At 37.6% G+C, this 22,244-nt stretch overlaps 1 protein-coding gene across 1 annotated transcript in view; it reads left to right on the top strand.

Annotated features, from left to right (window-relative positions):
* Positions 1–22,244, top strand: part of GALNT7 (polypeptide N-acetylgalactosaminyltransferase 7) — a 42,087-nt gene that overhangs the window by 16,459 nt on the left and 3,384 nt on the right. Inside the window, exons 3-10 of the mRNA XM_085311320.1 lie at positions 1,680–1,846; positions 8,945–9,075; positions 9,366–9,445; positions 11,371–11,553; positions 14,922–15,039; positions 17,138–17,260; positions 19,336–19,554; positions 21,410–21,508. Of these exons, the coding sequence (XP_085167446.1) occupies positions 1,680–1,846; positions 8,945–9,075; positions 9,366–9,445; positions 11,371–11,553; positions 14,922–15,039; positions 17,138–17,260; positions 19,336–19,554; positions 21,410–21,508 (1,120 nt within the window). The remainder of the gene's footprint in view (positions 1–1,679; positions 1,847–8,944; positions 9,076–9,365; positions 9,446–11,370; positions 11,554–14,921; positions 15,040–17,137; positions 17,261–19,335; positions 19,555–21,409; positions 21,509–22,244) is intronic.

Below are 22,244 nucleotides of genomic sequence, written 5' to 3'. Positions count from 1 at the left end.
GAACAGTAGTATAGAAAGGGACGGACCAGGTGGTTTCTGTATTTCCCTTAAGAAAAAAAAAAAAAAAAAAAAGCACAGTGGAATTGAATAGCAGAATGTTTTAAATGGATATAAAAGTGCTTTTCTATGGCATAAAAAGTTGGAAGTTACCAGTACAACTGTTTAAATTGAAAAGCTTAATAGGAATGAACAGGAGAGTCGCACTTCCTATGTCACTTGTCTTTTTGATGCTAGTCAGTGTTGTACRTTAGATTGCTACCAACTGTGATCTGTCATGCTTGCTAAGAAATAAGATATGAGATTTATATTATAACCAGGCACATGCTTGGTTGAGCCTGTTACTTGAATGTCCATTCTATGTATTTGTAAGGGAAAAGAAACTTTATTTTGATCAAAATGTGTGTTCTTTRTTACTGTGATAGCATTTATTAGCAATTTTTAAATAGGCATTACCATTTCAAATGAGTTCTAAATTCTTGGCCTTTTCTTCAAATTACATGGGCTTTCAATGTGAAATTTGTCACTTCTATTCCTTTGAGTTTTCTGCACCATTTTTGTTCGAGGTCTCCCTCCAACCTCTCTTTATGCCTCTTCCCCACCAAGGAGGAGATCCTTTGAAACTGAGCCAGGGCTGAAACTGGTCCTTGGCAGTCCATTTTTTTAATGTTAATTTAAAAAATATGGATACTTACACTAATTTGGCTAAAGCTATTACCTTGTTACATCTGGTGAAATGTATGACCTTGCATTTTTAGTAGGAGAATGGAGGGCTGGATGGGTTTGTTGTGTTTTTCATCTGTCATTGGTTATACCTGAAAGCTGAAACTTGAATAGTAAATATGAAAGATCATTTCTTGGCTGCCATAAGATTGCATTTTCTCCCTAAGCAGCTATAGTTTCCTGTCAAATTTTACAAATGCAGATGGTTTTATGCAGTGCAACTGACGAGAGCATTTCACTTGCTGCTGTTGCATGTCTGSCAAAGTGACTGAGTTTGAGTATATTTTGTTGTGAAAGGGCAAAAATTAACCACGTTTGGTTGTCTCACCGCAACTGTGTGTGTGTAATTTTGCTAATTATGCACATTCCGCTTGCGGRCAGTATAATACAAATAGAAACACTTTATGGACAATCCTTCTGCTAGCTTCTTTCAATCCTGWTACCTCACTTACAGGGGCTTAAAAAACTCCAGCTCTGTCCTGTTGTGCGTTACGTAGTAGGTGAGACAGTCCTTACTGTGTCAGTCCGTGCTAACGGGGAAACCTTATGTTTTGAAGGGGAGTCCCATCTTGGAAGCCACAATTTTGGACTTTCTTCCACTTTTCTCTGCCAGCTGCCAGAGCAGCAGAGTAGTGGTAGTAGCACTGTCTCTCGGGGTCCGTGCAATGCTGTGTACGCACGCACAGGAGGAAGCATGTAGCGGTTTGGGCAGTGTTCACTGCTCGCCAGCTATGTCCATCCTGCCTCTTTGGGGAGGAAAAAAGGCTCACTGACTGGAAGCAGGAGTGCATCTATGATGTACCTAAGGTACATTAAAGTATGCATTTTATATCTTGTTTTTTTTTTTTTTAAGTTTGAAGTATAGCCATCAGTGAAGATTTCATTTGTGCAAAAGTGTTATTGAACAGTTCTGTAAATCTAATGCCAAAACTAATAAAATAAAATCTTTTTTTTTTCAGGTGCAAATACTGGCATTATGATGATAACCTGCTCACCTCCAGTGTTGTCATTGTCTTCCATAATGAAGGATGGTCCACGCTTATGAGGACAGTTCACAGTGTCATTAAGAGAACACCAAGGAAATACTTGGCAGAAATYGTGCTGATTGACGATTTTAGCAACAAAGGTATATTTGGAATGTTAACACACTATTTGTAGAAAAGGAAATACCAATTAAAAAAAATAAAAAGCTTTCCTCTGATTTATTATCTGTCATGGATTGGGTTGACTCTGCAAGAAAAATAAGGTGATTTTTCATAGCCATTTCAGCTTTCAGTAAGTGAAGGCTCCTTTCCAATGAATTGCTTTCATAAAGGTGGCAATCCTTTATGTGTATTCAGCTGTTTGAAGTAGAGAATTTGTGGTGGGTTCTCATCCACAATTATGGAGTAGTGTGTAATGGTGATCTGTGTTAATTAGCTCCACTCTTAGCTCTTGTCAAAATGAGCAATTTTGAAGGAGGTTATGCCAAGCCTATTAGGAATAATTTATTTCCTTTTATTCCACAGAGGAATCCGAGAAATCCTCATTTCAGCTTTTTACTGTAATACAAATGTATCTAAGGCTATTGAATTATTCCTGTTCATTTTCACTATCTTTTATTTTTAACAACATCTTTTGAATATGTTGAAGTTATTGTTGTCTCTTATTTTGGAGAGAAGGGTGGAGATGCTTTTAGTGTTTTAAGCACATTTTAGTTTCTTCCTTTCTTCGAGTCTTAAATATTCCAATCAAATTTTTGAGAAGTCCCAGATTTTCCTCTTCCTTTATAATATACATTCTAGTCTTGGTTTATATTTGCAGTGCCTGTACTTATGTATGATTTTTTTTAAATACAAACACATATGGACTATAATAGCGATATCTTCAGAATGAATGCACATTGAGGATGATCACAGAGAAGAATAGAAAGGGGTGTGCTAGAGATACCAGTATAAGATGATTGATACACTGGATATCAGTCTGATGCCTGTTTTTAAAACTTTGAAAAAAWTTCAAAATAGTGTATTAATAAATGCAGGATCAATTCTTTACAACATTTTATTGCTGCATAGTTCTTTAATAGATGTCAACAGAGAAAAGGATAGACAGAAATAAAAAGACTTGTAGACACAGGAGGTGCGTTCTTGTCACTAAGGCACCATTTACACATCAGTTACTGCCTTTGACTGTCTCTCTCACTCAGATTATCTAATTTCTTTGTCCCTTGCCTTGTATGGCAACAACATTATTTCTGCTTCATCCAAAGGTTTATGGGAATAAATCCATGAAACTTAGGAGGCATTCAGGTATCAAGATAATAGCAAACCAAAGGAGTACTTAGAAAGACTTTCTGTAGGATAAAGATTTGTAGGAAATGCAAATCTGAGATGAAGGGTCTTCAGTAGTTCTATTGCTACATAAATCGTGGTTTCAAATCTTTGCCCTTTGCATATCATTTGATGCTGTGCATCTCTGATTCTGCTGCAGAACTGTTTTGACATAATGATGTATGTATGCTGACTGTCTCCTTTAGATGATGATGATGATGATGAGTAAGGATAGGCTTTTAGGAGCACAAGCAAGTTTGAACTGGTCAAGGAGCGTAGGATACACTCCCTTTACCCATAAAAGTTGATGACTCTATTCTGAAACTCTCAATTTTATCAAGAGATCTGAGCTTTTCCCTGTCCCAGCCCCTTAGGAGTTGTTGTTTTCTGTTGGTATACCAGCTGTGAACTTGAAAACTGAACTCATCCCACAGTCAGGATTGTCTTTTTGGGATATAGATCAGTATTAAAAATATTTAATGTATGTTAATTTTTATATCATACCTTGAGATAGGTAAGTATTATTTTCTGTTTTGTTTTTACAGGAAAGGAAAAGTTACTTGTATTGTACACTTAAGTACATCTGGTTTAGTCTARTATAGACACTGAATACTGCATAATGGTCTCCTGTATCCTTTTACAGCCTTTGAGAATTTGGCTTGGATATACACACATGCTATAAAACAAAAGTATCTTCTCTCCTAAGGGATATAATTTTAATAATTCAGTCAGCAGACATGTACTGTATTTTTCCTTCTCAGCTGGGATCACAGTCTTTCTTCAGGGCTGTTCAAGGACTGACTGAGTTAGCAATATAAAATAACTGTGACACTGGTCTCTAGGAATATTACTAGATTTTTACTAATCATTGGACTCAATTTTACATGAATAAATACATCTGTGATTCATGGAATGAGTCTGTCTGGCATAATAATTGGTACTACAGTTTCCCAAAATACAAAAAGCATACTATTTTACAAGGAATTTATTTTGAAATACAAGACTTTATTTATGCTCCCTGCTCATATATGAATAGTTAACAGATACAACTATCCTGGAACTAACATCCAGCAAACTGTTATGTTTATTTTTCCCACGCTTAGTTTTTCCAAATAACTTTCGTAAGTCACAGGATACAGTAAAGCAAGCACAGGATGAAATTTTCTTGTATGTATGAGCAACTGGCGAACGGGCATGGACTGGAACAGCTCTGAACACCTTGCTGTGCTCTATTTGCTGTAATAATTCTTTAAAATGCTTTAGGCTCTCACTTGGTAAACGTAATTAACCTAATTTCAGTAACTCAAGTTGCATTCTAGATCAGAAACGATCATGAGAGTAGAATCTTGCTCCGCTTCTTCCTCCCTCGAGAAAAGAGAGAACGAGTAAGGTCTGAGAAGTGTGCCAAGCTGCCTGGAGAGATCTCCAGGCGTTAAGAGGGAGCTGCAAAACACAAACACTCTTAATCATAGCAGAGCTGCTGGTGGCTTTTTGCTTTTCCAGCCAAAATAACAGCAGTGCTGATAGAACAGATACAGACTTCAGATTTTTCTCCTTCCCTGCCTGCTTTTGGACTGCATGCTTCATATCTGTCTTCAAGGTCATCAAAGGCTCTCTCAGGGAAACTTTCTCTGGAGTTTGTGAAATGCGGCAGCAAAGCAGAGTTGGCAGAGGAATATCAGTGCCATCAGGGCCTGAGCATGCCAGCTCAGCCGTGAGGATGGGACCTCTGGTATCGGTGACGAGTGCGCGTGCAGGAGCTTCACAGAGAGTTTTGGTGATGGCAGAGGAGGATATCTGAGGAGGAAGAGTACCTGCAGCTGCGGTGGTGGTGTGCTCTGAGACCAGTGCTTAGGGAGACAGATGCTGAGCCRGACAGATGTTTGGTCTCCCTTACTTAGTGTGGCAGTTCTTCTTTCTTAGTCTCCTCCTACTCTACTGACCTGAAATTAAAATGAAGCGTAGCTGTTGCAAATGCTCCTGAACGCTGGATTAAAAATAAAAGGTCCTAGAGAGCATTGGGTGTCCTTTCTGAGAAATCCTGTTTTGTTAGAAGGGAGTTACAGTTGCATGTAACTGCTTATATCTGTTTGTATATGTGGTAACTTATGGGGAGAAATAGTTGAAATGTTTGGGAAATGTTATTTTAATTATAACATTTCATTATAACATATATTTTCATTATAATTCTTTGTATAAAATCTGGGAGCAGGGATTTTTGCAGAATGAATGGCACTCTTCTCCCTTCCTTTCTTCCTCTCAACAGTGCATTTTTATTGTAGAGTTGCTCATACATACGAGAAAATTTCATCCAATGCTTGCTTTACTGCATTTTGTGACTTATTTGGGAAAACTAAGCGTGGGAAAAATAAATGTAACAGTTTGCTGGATGTTAGTTCCAGCCTGTGTGGAGAGATGCGCTGATTTTTGTTGAGGCTTTTTTTGTGTATTTTGACGGAAAAGGAAAAAAAAAAAGAGAGAATGGTAACAAGAAGGTGATACCAAGCTAATTGAACTTTGCCAGTTCTGGTATTTGAATGCAAAGTTCTGTATTAATGTATGTTAGAATCCAAAAAGCAGAAGCTTCTGCCACGATATTGGTGTGGCCGCGCTGACGCATGCAGACCTTTTTCTTCTACTTTGCCCTAAGTGTTAAATGTGTGGAGGATACACCTGGGATGCTAATGAGGATTCTTAACAGGGTATTTTCTGAAGCTCTCAAAGTACTTGTTACGTATATCAGTATCACCTTTATTGACTTCAGAAGAGTAGGAGTCAAAATCTCAACTGGTGCAGCTCACTTTTGTAGCCCGTGCACCTGTGAAGAATGGCTGAGGTAAATGCTTTTTATCAGTGTTCACAGCAGCTTTTGAAGGTTTTGTCTGCCTTTTGAACTAACTTATTTTTAAATTATCGCTGCCTGTATTCCCGCTGATGCCGCATCCCATTAGATAGCAGAATAAGAAAAAAAGTTAGCATAGGTTGGTAACTGTACGTTTATTAACTTGTTWAATAGTACTCTCAGTGCAGAAGCAGAAGCATTAACCAGTGCTTACRCTACAGCAAAGAGCCCTGCCTTAGTAGTATTACAGTACTGGGAACTCAGAAGCAGCTGCTTTGGGGAGGACTTGTGATACCATTTCTTTAGTTCTCAAACTGACATCAGGAATGAGTCAAGGAAGAAAAACAGCTGTGTGCCCCCCAACCCCCYCAGCTGTAATCTTCCAGGCCTAAGATCTTTTGGAGAAGGGAAATGTCTTTTTAGAAGCACTGATTCATACTTTGATTCGTGCGCAAAGGCATGAATGRAGAGCCAAAATAAGGGACGATCAGATTGGTGGTTGTATATTWTGAAGGGTAATATATATGGTTTTAAACAGAAAATAAAGTACTTTGAGGCTGCTGACAGATATCATAAATTACCCAAATATACAATTTAGATGGGCAAAATTTATTACTGGCCAAACAGTATATTTAACCACAAAAATACTGAGGTTTTATACACTACTGTCACGTAACCTTGCAAAGCCAAGTCTTTATAATATGGGAAATATTCACAGTTTTCCTGTGGGAAATAGCACTTGCTCCTAGCCCTGGCAGGGTTTCAGATAATAGACTGCAAAGCCCTGAGACTTGTACTGTAGGAAAGCTTTACACAATCAGTATTACAGGTTTTTACAGCTCCCTGTGAGCCTTACAATGTTTAACATTTGATAACTAAAACATTTGGTTTCATAGRCAGGAGAGCTAGAAGTAACTTTAGAATTTAAAAACACTAAAACTTTCCTGACAATCTTTCAGTAACATTTGGAACCTACAGAATAAATAATGGGGTGGTTTAAGGATTCTGTTAGTACTCCTTTGGCATGGCCTCATAGYTCTCTCAAATTTTTTCTTTAAAAATTATATCACTGCTATCATACCATATATTCTACACACACACATATATACATATTGTGTGATATATGTTATTTTATATAGTGTATGTGATAATTTTTCTTTCTCTAGTCTGATATTTGAATACCCRTGACATTTTTCTAGTCCATGAGGATTTACAAAAAGGTACAAATGTGCGTAAGGAGAAGGGAGAAGAGGATGCAAAAAACTTCTGCTTGAGAAAAACTTGGATTTTTAGTAGAGTTGAAGAGAAGGGATAGCAGTATTAAAAGAAAGTTTTTTCAAAAGATTATTCCTCAGGAGAATTGCTGAACTCTCAAATTTGGAAACTTAATGTTTAAAAAATCAGTTTGTTTCAATTGTTTATATGTAATCTTCGTCTAAACTAGCATTTTTTGGAATACTTTAATCAATATTACAAGATACGGCAACTGTACTAAAATATAAAGCCATAGCAAACTCCAGACTTGTATCATTTTAATTTAGGCTGCAGAAACTGTTACAGCTGAACCAATTTGATGACTTATTGCTGCCAAAAGGGGCATCCTTCCCCTTCCACCTCAACCTGTCCTCTCTTCTGACCATGCTACCTGTCCCTTCTCTGATGTGGTCTCTGGTGTTTGTTTGACCAAATAAAAAACAGAGTCAACTCACCCAGCATCAAACCGCTTACTTCTCTTGTCAGGTAGATTGCTGCCAGATTAGTGAACTGCRTAATCCGGCCACGAGATAAGACAAGTTTCAGAATTTGTGTGAGGTGTAGGGTAGGATCCTACCCTACAGACCCAGGAGAAGAGCATGAGCAGGATCTCCAGTTTTGTTGTCAACATGTTGTTAGATCAGCTCATATAGGTCATCTAACTGCTCCTCAAAGCTGGCACAAACCACTGCACGGATACSTTAGTTTCAGCTTAGGTGGCTTATTTTGATTCTGTGTCTGAGAGAAACAGAAGCTGTAAGCAGTTTTTTCAAACCTTTCAGTACAAAACAGATTTTAACTGACCATCAGTAGTTAAATCAGTATAGCCTTATAGTGCAAGTGCCTCACTGTCAGCCCTTCTGCCTTTCTGAATCTTTTCAGCTGAATCATCTCTGCAAAAATCCTATGCAAGACAAAGATTTTTTTATTTTTTTAAATTATGGGCTAGGAATGTGGTTTCCCGATTAGTTTGGCAAAGATCAATGTACAAGTACAAATCTGAAACGATTTAAGCATAGCTCATCCTGACTCAATGCACAAGCTCATCTTTTTAGTCACTGAGTGCTTTTGGCTAAGGGTTTTATATYTTCTTGCATTATGTAGGCGTTTAATATCATCCATGTGATAAGCCACAGCTCAGCCATTGCACACCTTGTCCTCCAACTTTTTATTGATTTCATTAGAAGATTTTGCTACCAAGGATCCCCCACTTCCTTCCCCAGGTGGAGACAGGTCTAGATGAAGGAGGGGAAGAATCCGAGTATGGTTGTTTTTTTGTCTCAGGTTTCCAGATCTAATAGACTGGCACACAACTTGGTAAGGTAAAATCAGAAAGAAAGTTAGTAAGGAGTAAATGTTTAACTGAAAAGTGATTCAGAGTTCCCGGCACAGCTCTGCGCTCCACAGAACATGTGACGTTACCCGATGAGGAAAGACCATATGCTAAAGCGGAGGAACGTCGCTACTCTTCGCTTCTCTGTTAGTCTAGTTGGTCGAAGTACAGGTCAAGCCCTGAAAGTCACTATATGATATACTGAAGTGACTGGGATTTTTTTCACTTAACTCCATCTACCTCAGCTGCTTTTTCTTTAAATGTACTGAAGAAGAATGTGTGCCATGAAGTGAGAGAACCCAAATCTCCCTGGCATTGCATTTAGCAAACATTTGTGAACGGTAGTACAAGCAGTTGAGTTAAAGACTCTCTTAATCCTGAATGTCCCTAGATGGGTATTTTTAAGAGTTCAATTTGGATACAGATAAAACTGATTATTAACGTTTACCTAAATGTTTCTTTTTTCTTCCCTTCATTATTTGATAGCGCACTTAAAAGAGAGACTAGATGAGTATATTAAGCAGTGGAACGGCCTTGTAAAGGTATTTCGAAATGAGAGAAGAGAAGGTTTAATTCAAGCTAGAAGCATTGGAGCCCAGAAGGCTAAACTTGGAAAGGTAGGAACCAGCTGACACTCAAAACTGTTATTTTGGGTTTTTTTTCTCCTGTGTTTAATTAAATGTGTTTAATTAGATGTGTAGAGATTCTTAGTATTATATTGTGAATGTTATTTTTAAAAGAGATTAATTTTGCTTATTTAAGCTTCACTATCTGTTTTTAATGTAAAAATCTGTCAATGCAGAAAAAGCTAAATTAAATCATAGTGATATTGTGTACAGAGGTAGTAATGATTTTACATCTTTTTCACTGTTCTTGCTCTCTCTCTCCTTTTTTTTTYCCCCCTTAGGTTTTGATTTACCTTGATGCCCACTGTGAGGTGGGAATAAATTGGTATGCACCACTTGTAGCTCCTATATCTAAGGACAGGTAATGTTCCCCTGTTATTTCCAATGTTTGGCCTCTTAGGAAGCAAAGATCACGGTAGCAATCTTCACTTTTTGAGCTATAATCGATATGCTATTTGCCTTGCGAGTATTTTATTATCTCCTAGAATAAAAGCTAGGTAAGGAAAAATCAAAATAGCCAGGCAAATAAATCTCTGGCTAGTATATTTTAATGGATGTACTGAATATTTTGCTTAGCGTAGGTTTAAATGTGAGTGGAATCTTGTCTTTTTGCAGTGATCTGGGGGACTGTAATAGAAATGTTCCCTCTAGGTGAATAAGGACCCTGATTAAACAATTTTTTTTTAACTACTGAACAATAACATGACTTTTGGTAGAACAGAAGTAGCAGCAAGCGAGAAGGGTTTAGATTTAATGGGGATTTAAAACTTCTGTGATCTCAAAAGTATTATAACTGGTTTTACAATATAATCTTATTTGTTTCTTCGGAAGTGCTCTGGAGTATTGCCTATAACGAACCCAGGCTGGGGGTTGAGCTTCTGAGCTTCTGCCTGGGCTTCTGCAAGGCCTGGCGCTTGCTGGGAGTCRGGTGGTGGAGCCGCCTTTGGGCATGGGAGCCGAGTGAGGTGCGAAGGGAGATAGGTCCTGGGGGGCTTCGCTACTTCTAGCCGTCCAGATGCTGTTGTTGCTCTGCACTTCTGTGCTCTCAGGTTATGCAGTTGAGTATGTATGTTTAGGAAACCATGCATTTGTTTAGACTCTTTAATCTTGTAAAATTACTATTTAAGCCTGAAAAGCTATTTATTAGGCTGTCATACTACCAGAACTTTCTTGAAGAATTTGGGGTTTTTTGTTTGTTTGTTTGTTTGTTTGGTGTAAGGCTCTACCTTAACTTCAAGACCATTTCAGAGCCTGGATGCTAGATGGAAGATAGAAATATTCTGTGCACTTCTGTTGCGCTCATTAGCCTTTTAGATGAGGAAGAAGGAGAGAAAAAGGCAACTTTAGACTCAGCCTTAAAGGCTGCACACCGAGGCAGGCTTGCGGGAGGTTTTGGTGCTGGGGAGCACGGTGCCCAGAGGGAAGCCTTGAGGGCAGCTCGCACCAAACCCCCTTCCGCTGGCTGCAATGTGCGGATTTTTCTGCCTCAAAGAAAAGAGCAGAGGGTTGTTATTTTGTCTTCCCGACTTGTTTTTCTACGTTGTGTAACATTTGTCTTAAAAAGGTGGTAGTGCCCTAAGACAGACAAACAAACAAACAGAAAAAAAAGATTTTGGTTTGGTCAGTTTTACTAGGAAACTTACTTTGAAAATTTTAGGAGAATAACAAGATTATGTCTTTTCTTTGTTGACTATTGTATATGAGAGATCACAATAATGAGCATATTGCAAATCAGAAAAGAAAATTCTGTTGAAGACTGCTGCCAAGAGAGCACTGGTAACATTTTTTTCCTGAGAAATTGGATTTGCAAGGCAGTTGAATAGGCTAGAATAGTGAAAATCCATATTTACAATAGTAAAAGCTAGGACTTTATCTTACTTATTGACAGCTAAGATCTAATATAAATAGAAATTATGGGAAATAATAATACTGTGAGAACCTTAGCCTCTAAAGGCTCCTYTGTTGCTTCTAGCAAGGCTTTATTAGAAAACCAATGTCAAGAGCATGCATAAAAGTATAAATGTATTGATGTGTTAGTATTTCAGAYCTAATGTTTCTGCTTTGAGTGCGTCTTAAACTCTTTGAACCTCTTAAAACAACGTAGAAAGGCCTTTCTATTTTTTCTAGTGAGGTTTTGTTTTTAAACAATTATGTATTTATAAATGACTTTTCATATAAATTGCTATATAAGAAAGATTAAAAATTAATGGTGTAAGTTTTAGATTAGGYGGATGACTCTTCTTAAATTGTATTTTGCTCTTTCTTTCCCTTCTATAAATGTTTCAGAACTACATGTACTGTACCTCTAATAGATTACATAGATGGGAATGATTATTCCATTGAGCCTCAACAAGGTGGGGATGAAGATGGTTTTGCCAGAGGGGCCTGGGACTGGAGTTTGCTATGGAAACGAATTCCATTAAGCCACAAGGAAAAGTCCAAAAGAAAACATAAAACTGAGCCTTATCGGTAAAGAGTGCCGTTTACCTACTGTGAATTGTAATGAATAACTATTTCCACCCTTTCGTTTTTCCCTCCCCGCTCTTTTCCCCATGAACTACGGTCGGTGTAAATGCACCGCGCGGGTCCTCGCGCGTAATCGCATCTTCCCTGTCACCGTCCACCGCCCTGCAGAACCACATGCACTGTGCCGCTTATAGATGTCATAGATGGCAACACTTATAAGATTATACCGCAAGGGGGTGGTGACGAAGATGGGTTTGCTAGAGGAGCGTGGGATTGGAGTATGCTATGGAAGAGGGTTCCCTTGACCACGCGAGAGAAGGAAATCAGAGAGACAAAAACTGAACCGTATCGGTAATCACTAAATCACTTACCCGTTTCTTTTTCCTTCAGTAGAGATTGATCCACTAAAACCCGCATGTACTTTTAGCTTGAAAGTCTTCATGTTCCTAACCACGCCAGCTGTTTTGTTTAATCAGACATTTCACTACAGCTGATTACTTGCTCCAGAAAGCTTCACTGTCTTTCTTCTCCTGCTTCTCCATTCCTGCTCTTGTGTGGTTAATAAGGTGTACGTTAGAATAATTATATAATAATTTTATTTGGCAATGTAAAATACTGTATGACTTTTTTCCAGGGAAAACTATATTCATCTCCTTAAAAATATATAGTAWTTTTTTAAATTAGTGTTTGAAACCAAAGTGCTTGGTTGAGTATTTGATTTGAAATAATGAGCATGCTGTGAGGATTCAGAATAGCTGGTAATGCATAAGATCTTTAGGCTGCTGTAATGGCTTGATGCATGCATCAGTGCTCATGGATTATGCATGTACATCCAAAAAAAGTCCCTTTTGTCTTACTTCTCCCACTTGTTTCACATCTGATAAAGAAGCATGCTACTTAAGAATATTGAGTAGGTCACTTGTAAATTCTAGATATGCTTGGAGGTTTTTGTTTAATGTGTGTAACTTTAAAAAAAAAAAGTTAATTTGTGGGAGAACTCATAATTTTAAGTCCAACCTTTTACTTTGTAGGAGAGGTGTGTTTTTTTTTCCAACACGTAGATGTTTGAAATTTTGCTTAGAAACTGGGGTTTCTGGATTGCTTTTCAAGACTGGGAGGCTGTGGTTCTGCTCTGTTTTTTATTACTTTCCCTTCACGCTTAACTAATCATGTTACGACATTTGAAAGCAATCTTTACATCTTCAGAATCTAGTGTCTTCTGTTGCTTGTATATATGATTTAAACATTGTAAGAACTTACGTTGGTAATTTTCTATCCTCACCCATGATTGTACTTCGCTAAAATGGCAACACATGCAAGCAAGTTATGAAGCTTTGATCTGTTCCATTTTGTATACAATATAAATAGTACCGTTTTCTGACAAGGCTGTCCACGTTGGAACTTTAATACTCGCTTAGAGGGGGATAAACTGCTTTAAACATTGCTGTTGCATTCTGTGTTTACCATCCAAACAGGTCTTAAAACCCTTTAAACTGTTCCCAGAAACGCAGAACACATGTTCTCAGAGCGGTTTAAAAGCTGACCTTATGTTTAATGATACTTTGATAGTTACAATGCTTTGTCTTAAAAAGAGACGTTCCTTACATCTGTTCTGCGCAGGCCATGTGCATTTCGTTGCAACAATACCAAGGCAATTTAGACCTATTAATGGCTTTGCTAAAATCGTAGCCCGAATTGCCTACTTTAAAAACACAACTGAAAACTCCGCTTAAGCTTAAAGCGCAAAAACGAACTTTTTGTAATGGGAGAATTACCTCAGGGCTGAGTTCTTTTTCCAAAAAATAAAGCTAGCTTCTTTGTATCTCGTAAAATAAACTACTGAGCTTATGTGGATTTTACTGTGGATTTTAATACGCCTGACAGCGTATTAGAGACCAGGACCGATATTTCAGCATATGAGACCTATGCACTTCCCAAACCTTTACRGTGCTCAGAAAAAGCGAAAATGCAGCAAAACCACAGGGCAGCGCTGTGCAGCTTGCTTCTCCCTGCTGCGTTCATGGGCTTCCTAATCTTTGAATCCCTGTGATGCAACAGCAATGTCAGAAGAAAATACAGTAAGCAGACAAGTGGAAAAGGGCATTTTAAAAAAGCTCTTAGCATCTCATCAGGTAGAGCCATCAGCTTTATTACTTTTGTTGTTATTCTTCTACCCCGGCCAAGACTGGGGTTCTTGACTCCATAGGAACTAACCCTGTGGGTTACTTTTTATTTTAAAAAATTCTCAGTATATTTATATGCAGAAGGAAAATACATAATCCTTACTATTAAAAGGAACACCAGTAAGTTAAAAGTCTAATGGACTTAAAGTAGTATTAGAAGCAACCTGTCTTTCAATAAATAATCTAGTCAAGAGCTAATGTTTCACCTGTGTTTTACTTAGCTCAGCAGGGTGATCTGGACATTTGGATCCTCTTCCTTTCAGTGCTGCAGATCATCTAAAGGGCCAGAAAGAATTCACATTTTTCCTACAAACTTTTTAAARCTGAGTACTCAGTGGGGACTCCAGGTTTTATCCATTAGGGTTTTTTTTATATACTTACTGATCCTCAGGTGGAAAATGCTTGGTATGTGCCCTGAAAATGGCTTAACGTACTATACTTTCTATTTCAGGGCAAGCAAACTTGCCAAGAAGTCTGGTCAGAACCATTCTGGAAAAATTGCTCTAATCCAAGCTGCAACTTTTTTTGACACATTAAAACTTGTTAATTTAACCTTGGCATATGTAGGAGGGTGTCACAGAGCCATTTTTTAAAAAATGAACTAAATTTAAACTGTGTACAACTTGATCCAGGCCCTCTTAAAAATTTCCCTGAGGATAATAGAAAGTGTCTCATATGACAGTGGTAGAAAAAGAGCCAGAGGGGGAAGATAGAAGGGTGTCCTTTAGCTGGAAACACTCTGTTACTGGCGTAATAGGCAGTGAGTTTCAATATGGCAGCTGTTCAGAAAACAAACTTAGTTCTGCTGTGCAGTCTCATCTCTTATCTCAGTGACTTGAATGTGTGTCAAGTGTCAAATGTCTTGCTACAACGATTTTTACTATTTTTTTTAATAGAAGTATAGTTATAGATGGAGGTTGGGTGGCTGATTGGCTGAATGGGTAATTCGGACCAAAATTTTGTATAATTTAAAATAAACACAAGAAAATATGTGACTTCACCTAAAATAATAAAAAATGCCATTTCAGAAAATCACTGGAAGCTTATGACAAAGCTTTATGATTTTTAAATGTATTGCCATTAATCTAACCTGCATTGTGTGTTAAGTGAGCTGCTCCCTTAATGCTTTCTTTTTGAGTGTTGCCATATCCGTTTGGCAAAAGGTATTACACTGTGCTCTTTTTTCAGGTCCCCTGCAATGGCCGGTGGCTTGTTTGCCATTGAACGTGATTTCTTCTTTGAACTGGGTCTCTATGACCCAGGTCTTCAGATCTGGGGTGGTGAAAATTTTGAAATTTCTTATAAGGTAACACTGAAAATTAAAAACTATTTGAGTTTAGTAGATTGTCTTCTGCAAAAATTTCTGTCTGGAATCCAGGTGGACWTGTCTCTGATTTGCACTACCTTTGCCTCACGAAGCCCAGTAGGTTTTGTTGTGAGGAGTGTGACAGACCCGTATTTCTTCAGTGTTTCCTTGTGGACTTTGGGCCAGAAATGTTCAGAGAGCTAGCACCTAAGGCTGTGGGAGCTGAATGCTGAATAACCTAGATTTTTTTGATGGTTTGCAGTTATGCTTGCACCTAAATATCTGATCTGAAACTACTGGAAAAATTGAGAAAAAATGTTTTATTTACAAAAAAGAAAAAATCTCTTACAGTATTTATAGGAAAATGTTGTTTCTAATGAAAGTGATTATAGAGAAAAACAAACATGCAGTTCATGCATAAGTACACGTGAAGTATGTAGAGAGGCAATGAAGTATCTAGTTGCTTCCTCCCTAGTATTTTAGGGGTGAAAAAATGATCTCATAGACTTTTCCAAATTCTGAGAATTTCTTTACAAAAAAAAAAAGATCTTTATAATTGAAACACTGTAGGAAGCAGATGCAGAAGATTTATTTTCAATCCTAGACATATGCCTAGTCTTCAGTTAGCAGGAAATACAAGATAATAAGCATTAGCCTATTGTAACTTTAGTATTCATAAGGACACAAGTGGCAGACAGCAGGAATCTGCCCCAATCAGCAAGCAAAAACCAGAGACTGCATTTCTGATCTAATATCCTCAGCAGTGATATATGAAATCATAGCTGAATTTTACTGAAAGTGCATTCAGAGCTCCCCAGCCAACCTTGCTGTTAAATGATTTTGAGGAAAGATCTGAATGTACTTCCTCAGCTGTAAGTAGAAAGCAGTTACTGAGGATGTTGTACTTACAGGATCCTTATCCTTCTAATTCTCTGTCTTGCTTCAAGTTAAATCATGACTGAAGTTGCATAAAGTATTTCTCAACTCAAGAAAGTATTCATTGCAGATTGTGTAGATACTCCAGGTTGGTTTAACATAGATCAAAATCAGTCTTCAAAAGAACTAAACAACACTTCTATCAGTGTTGCGTGCTGGCTCCTGGATAGCAAACATAATGGCTTTGTATATTAGAATTTYTTGGTAGCTTATTTTGATGAAACTGTAAGAAAATTAATATGATAATAAAACACATGAAATGAAGGATGTAAAATATTCTGGCCAGCTTTCCTAATAATGATAAATTATATACTTCTAATCTGGAATTCAGTCTAATTTGGAACAGCTCCAAAGCTATCTAGAGTGTAATTTGATGCTGCATTTCAAACTCATCAAAACTATGAGCAAGTATATTATAGATTATTTAAGATGCCTTTTCCCCATGAATACATGAGTTATGCAAAGATGTGTGGAGAGAGGGCATTTCAAAATGGCAATATGTTCTTTACCTCGTTTTGTTTTCAATTTTGCAGATAATACTGATGAGTAAATTAACCTGATATTCTTCAGGAAGCAAATAAATCCACAATTAAGGCAGCCAAAGTATTTGGAGCAGCTTTTGATTCTTTGCCCCAAAATAGCATTTGAAGCTATTTTTCAGAGGGTTCTCCTTTAACTAATATCATTAATCTATTTGTCCTTAGTTGGAGCACTGAGTTACCAAAGATACCGTTATCCTGTACTAGTCTTTGTTAGGAAAAGCTTACTGTGTGGTAGGCATCTAACTAAAACCCATCTTTGTGATAGTAAATGAATTACTTTTAATTAAATCAAAGTATTATTAATCTTGTAGTTATCAAACTACCCAATTCTAGATTTTATGCACTCATTTGTTACTGTCATTTTTGAAATAGCAATGGAAGAAGATTGCAAACTTAAAGCAGGACTTTGGTTAAGTAAGCTCATGGTACAGTTGAGGATGTGCTGAATACAGCCTTTCATTTCAGGCACAAATTATGTTCATGTCTAAAGTAAAGATACTTCAGTATATCACACAGTGTAATAAGAAAAGCAGTTCACACCACTTGCATAAGTTATTATGTATTTGCCTTAAACTGCCATGCATGCATGTTAATATCTGCATCATTGTTTGAACTCATAGATCTGGCAGTGCGGCGGGAAACTGTTGTTTGTTCCTTGTTCTCGTGTTGGACACATCTACCGTCTCCAAGGCTGGCAAGGAAACCCACCCCCTGTATACGTTGGCTCCTCTCCTACGCTAAAGGTACCATTTTGCTGCAACCTTGAAGGGGTTTTGATTTTAGACAGCAGATTTAAATTTAACTAATTAAATTGTCAGTCGCATTTTAACAAACATTCCATTTAAAGCTAATTAGTGTATAAATCTTAAGATGGTTGTCCACATGGCAGGAATACCTTGGTGCCAATCCCAGCAATATTAAGAGCAGAGATTCCCGGAAACCTTCTTCCTTCTCCACCCCTCCCCGCCTTTGAGGTGCAAGTCGTATTTCCTCTTAGTTACTCTCATCCCCTAAGTCTCTGCTGCACTGTGCCTGTCTGAAGTGCCTAACTACAACACACTCCTGGAAGACAATGATCATGGGTTTGAAATCCACCTTTCCCAAGATCTGCCTGAGTGAGTGAGTGCTGTAATCTAGTGTCTCTTGGATGTTTATAGCTGATTTGTTCCAGTTAATTAAGCAGCAGTGAAGGCCACTTTGGAAAATAAGATACTCAGTACTTTGTTGTAAAGGTTTGCAACTCCTCAGGCACCTTGCGAGTTGAGAAGTATTGCTCAAGCTGCGACACTAAAATATCAAGTGAGCCAGCTGTCCATACCTGAARAGAGAACCAGTTGCAGATTGTGAACTCCATTCTTGTATAGAATATATTATTATAGATATATGATATATATTATGTATGATTATTATTATTGTTATTAATATTATTATATATTCTTGCAGACTGTGAACTCCATTCTACCAGTAGCCAGGGAGATGACCTTCTTRTTGAGGTTGCTTATTTGTCTAGTTTAAGCTTCCTCTAGTGCAGTGTTTTGGCCGTTGTAAATCCCATTTCTGCAGACCCAGTTCTTTATGAATTTCAGGCCCAGAGCTGTTGTCTTAAAAGTTACCTTTGGTAATGGTGATGACTACTGGTATGGTTATGGAGTATGGCCCCAGCCAAACTCACTAGAATGGCAGAAAACTAAGCTGGCACCAAGAAAAAAAATAAACAAACAAACAAAAACAAAAAAAACACACAAAACATTTGTACTGTATTAGTGAGGTGAATTGATTTACATTTTGAGCAAACAAGCGCTAGTACCGGTGCAAGGGAAGGGAAGATAAGCACAGCTGGGAATAGAGACAGAGAAAAGAGCAATGTGAGGCAAGATAAGCGTTAGCTTCAGACTGGCAAGTAAAAAGCCATTTGTCTTGTCTGAAACTGTAAAACCAGTTCACTAATCTGAAAAATCTGATCAAGGGTATTTGCTGCCTATCCAAAATGCCTTACATGAGTCTGATCATCTTGTTGCGTAGAACAAACCTGGCTGCGCATTCGTAAATACTGAGGAGCTTCTCTGTGCAAGGCGGTACCTGGGAAGAGCTTTCACCCCATTCGGTCAGACCCCTGTTCGCACTGTAGATTTTTGCTGGAAGTGGATTAAAGTAAATCACATAATAATTTGTGCCGTTAGTCACATCTGTTAAGGCTTTGTTGACCCCATGTTAAGAGCTGTACAAAACGAGGTGTGCATCTGGCACGTGTACAGGAGATACACTGGAGATAAGGGCCGTCAAAGAATCTGAGTAGAAGGATGTGGTAGAGAGGCTTGTTCACCAGGTGAGCAATCCCATTTTTTCCTTCCTTCAAGCAGTAACAAGCTACTTTACTTAACATATATAAGRAGATAAAATCTCCTTGATATGTCATTAGCTGACCAGTTTAAGACTTAAATTTTTCACCCTTTATGGACTAATGAATGTCATTCACTGTGCAGAAGATGAATACAAACTCTAAATTACACTTCTGGTATGTAGTCAGTGACTGTKCCCGTAACTGAAGAATCTTATTTTTTCTTTCCCAAAGATTCTCTAACCTTAAACAAATACTTCGTACATTCATTAAGTCAATTTATTTTGCTAGCTTCACCTCTAGACTCTCATCTGAGAAGAGTATTTCTGTGTCTTGTATAATCTACTGAAGATGACAAATTATTAGTGGTATAAAATAATTTCATGCTAGCATTTTTAGAAGAAAAATCCTTATATCTGTAGAATTAACATGCTGTTATATCTGACCTGTTGTATGCACTTTGAATGTTGTTCTTCACAGAACTATGTCAGAGTCGTRGAAGTGTGGTGGGATGAATATAAAGATTATTTTTATGCCAGTCGGCCGGAGACAAAAGCGCTTCCCTACGGAGATGTATCTGAGCTGAAAAAATTCCGTGAAGATCACAACTGCAAGAGTTTTAAGTGGTTCATGGAAGAAATAGCATATGACATAACAACATATTATCCCTTACCACCTAAAAATGTGGAGTGGGGAGAGGTATATGAAACATATAACCTGTATTATTTATGGGGCAATGGTTTTAAAGTTGGGAATTCAAAAGGAAGAAATTGTTACTTGATTGGGATCTGAAAACAGGCTCTTTGACTGCTCCTATGTGAATGTAAATGATAACACGCAGAGAACTGTAGAGTGTAACCAATATTCAGACAGAACAAAAATACYGTATTTTAAGAGGGTTTTTTTCTTTTTTAATTAGCTCCATATTTCCTTAAAGAATTGTTTTATMTGTGTACCTGTCTTCAGTGGTGTCTAGAGCTCTTTTTCAGAATTGTTTGCGGATTTTTTAGTGTGCTTTTTGTTTGTTTTGAAAAGTGAGAATTCTCTGTGCATTGAAATACTGGCAAAGATTAGTAGGTGATAATCTTCTCTTTGAAGGCTTAGAGAATAGATCATCAAATACAGATGGAGTTTTTGTATCTTCAAAAGAGCACTAGAAAGTACAGATCTATGCATGTTTTTATGAATGTCATTTTTAACTTCTCTGAAGAATTAGTGATATAGAGTATAAGCTTGCTGGAAGATGATACAAATAGTCTTATATCTGAGGGACTAGATGAATAATGCCACTTTATTTTTTCTATCCAAAATCTAGCAAAAAGCATCAGGTTAGTACATCAACCTTAGACCTGCTGTTAAGTCCACATAAGGGGTTAGAAAGATGTGTTTTATATTTCTTTTCATTAACCTGATAGCTTCTGAATAGAAGAAAATAATAGTGGGCACCTTATGGGAAATCTTTCCTGAGAATAGTGAACAGCTCTGGGGGCTCTGGTGAAGCAACAGGAGAGAATGAAGTTTAGAGATTTCTCTGAAGTTTTCTTCAGCTCGTTATGGGCTGCCAGTTACTGTAGTTTGATGATTTTTATTTCCACATACTGATAACACTGGGCTGATTGCATTTCTGAACTGCCAGGAATGAAAGCTTGCAGCTCATTTCCCTGAACCCTCTCTCTGAACGTCGGGTCTCTAATCTGAGCTCGGTCCTCTAGACTTCCCTCTACAGTCGCAAAGGAGAAAGAGGTTCCTGCAAGGAAGATAGGTTTAGAGAGAATGTTTTGTGCATCATAAAGTCTTTTTGTAGTTTTTTGTTGATCATTATGAAGAGAAAATGGGATAATCAGCARTTAAGGCTTCTTTCTGGCAGGATTTTTATTCATTATCCTTAGCTTGTGCCTGCCCTTCATCCAGGGTGTTTTTGTTTGTTTGCTTGTTTGTTTTTTTCCCTTCCCAGTAGAATTGCTGTTTCAGAATATATTTCTGAGCAACTGGTCCATGGGTTGTGACTTTTTGCAGTTTCCTCAGTAACTGCTGTTCATAACTTCTTCGTATTGATGACTAAATTTGCTCTCTGACAGGGAAGTGGATTGTGAGTGAAATAAGGTTAAAGTTTCCTTACTGTATGTTATATAGACTCCTAGATATGGTCYTGTGTCAGGTTTATTTCCTCCCATCTTCCACAAGATGAAAACAACCTAACAGAGCTCCTACTTTGCCTCATTTATGAAGATGTGGGAGACTGAACACACTTCAGTAGGAGACTGAATAAATTAAAATACTTGGAAGTGCTGCTCTTCAGTGTCATTAATTTGGAAATGATCTTTGCAACAGTATAGTTCCATCAGTGTGCTCATTAACTCATAAGAGCCCTCAGATTAGTACGGGTAGCACTCTCTCTCAGAAAAGTGAACATCTTTATTTATCACATGCAGTCTTGTCTAGATATGCGTGGCAGGTACATGTTTCCTGTTTGAATGATAAGTGGGAATTTCTGAATTTCTTTGCACTTATTTTTCCTAGAGACCAACTTAAAGTGAAAACCCTTTTTTTCCAGATTAGAGGCTTTGAAACGTCTTACTGTATCGATAGCATGGGGCACACCAATGGCGGCTTTGTTGAACTTGGGCCATGTCACAGAATGGGAGGAAATCAGGTAAGTAGCTTTGAGGAAAGTTTGAAAGAGAATTGCTTGCAGTGCAAGGTAACAAAGCCATTTATTTTTTTTAAGTTGTACATAAAATAATTTACGGATGCAATAATTYTGCAGTGCCAACTGCAGAAAGAGGAGTTAGAGATTTTCCTTAAGCACACTGATATTTCTAAAATACTGGAATCTGAAAGTAATGTTTCAAACACAAACTGCACAAAATTGAAGAAATAAATTCCCATTTTTTTTCAGAGAGGGAAGTATGTGAGGAAGTGAGAACTGTATTTTAAAGCAACCATATCACTGCGTTAGTACAACCAGAGCTCTTAGCATCACTGATGATTCATCATTTATCCTCACTTAATAATTAATCCTTCAGGAAGTAGCCCCCTTACTCACTCTGGCTCAATTATTTCCCAAAGTTGTTTTGCTGTAATGGAAAAATWAAATACTGTTGTACAGTAACTCACCTTCTACCACAGGAGATAAGAAATGGAATACAAATTTGTCTTTGCTTCATTTACAAATTAATTGGCAAAACTTAATTACTATTAGATAATTGCAATCTACTACCTGTTTCACCTAGATCTTCACAATGGTGTCCACATTACCAAGACTACTATAGGCTATTCTGTATTTATGTCTCCTTTTTAGAGTTGAATAACTTTTCAGCATTTAAAGTCCTTACTTACGTTGATGTAGACTTTGAACTAAAATAAAAACAGCCTAATAATGAAATTGT

Source organism: Rhea americana, unplaced genomic scaffold, assembly GCF_003343005.1.
Source record: "Rhea americana isolate MKP2758 unplaced genomic scaffold, rheAme1 scaffold_34, whole genome shotgun sequence".
In the NCBI taxonomy this organism is placed as follows: domain Eukaryota; kingdom Metazoa; phylum Chordata; class Aves; order Rheiformes; family Rheidae; genus Rhea; species Rhea americana.
This window is presented reverse-complemented; position numbering and strand designations above follow the sequence as displayed.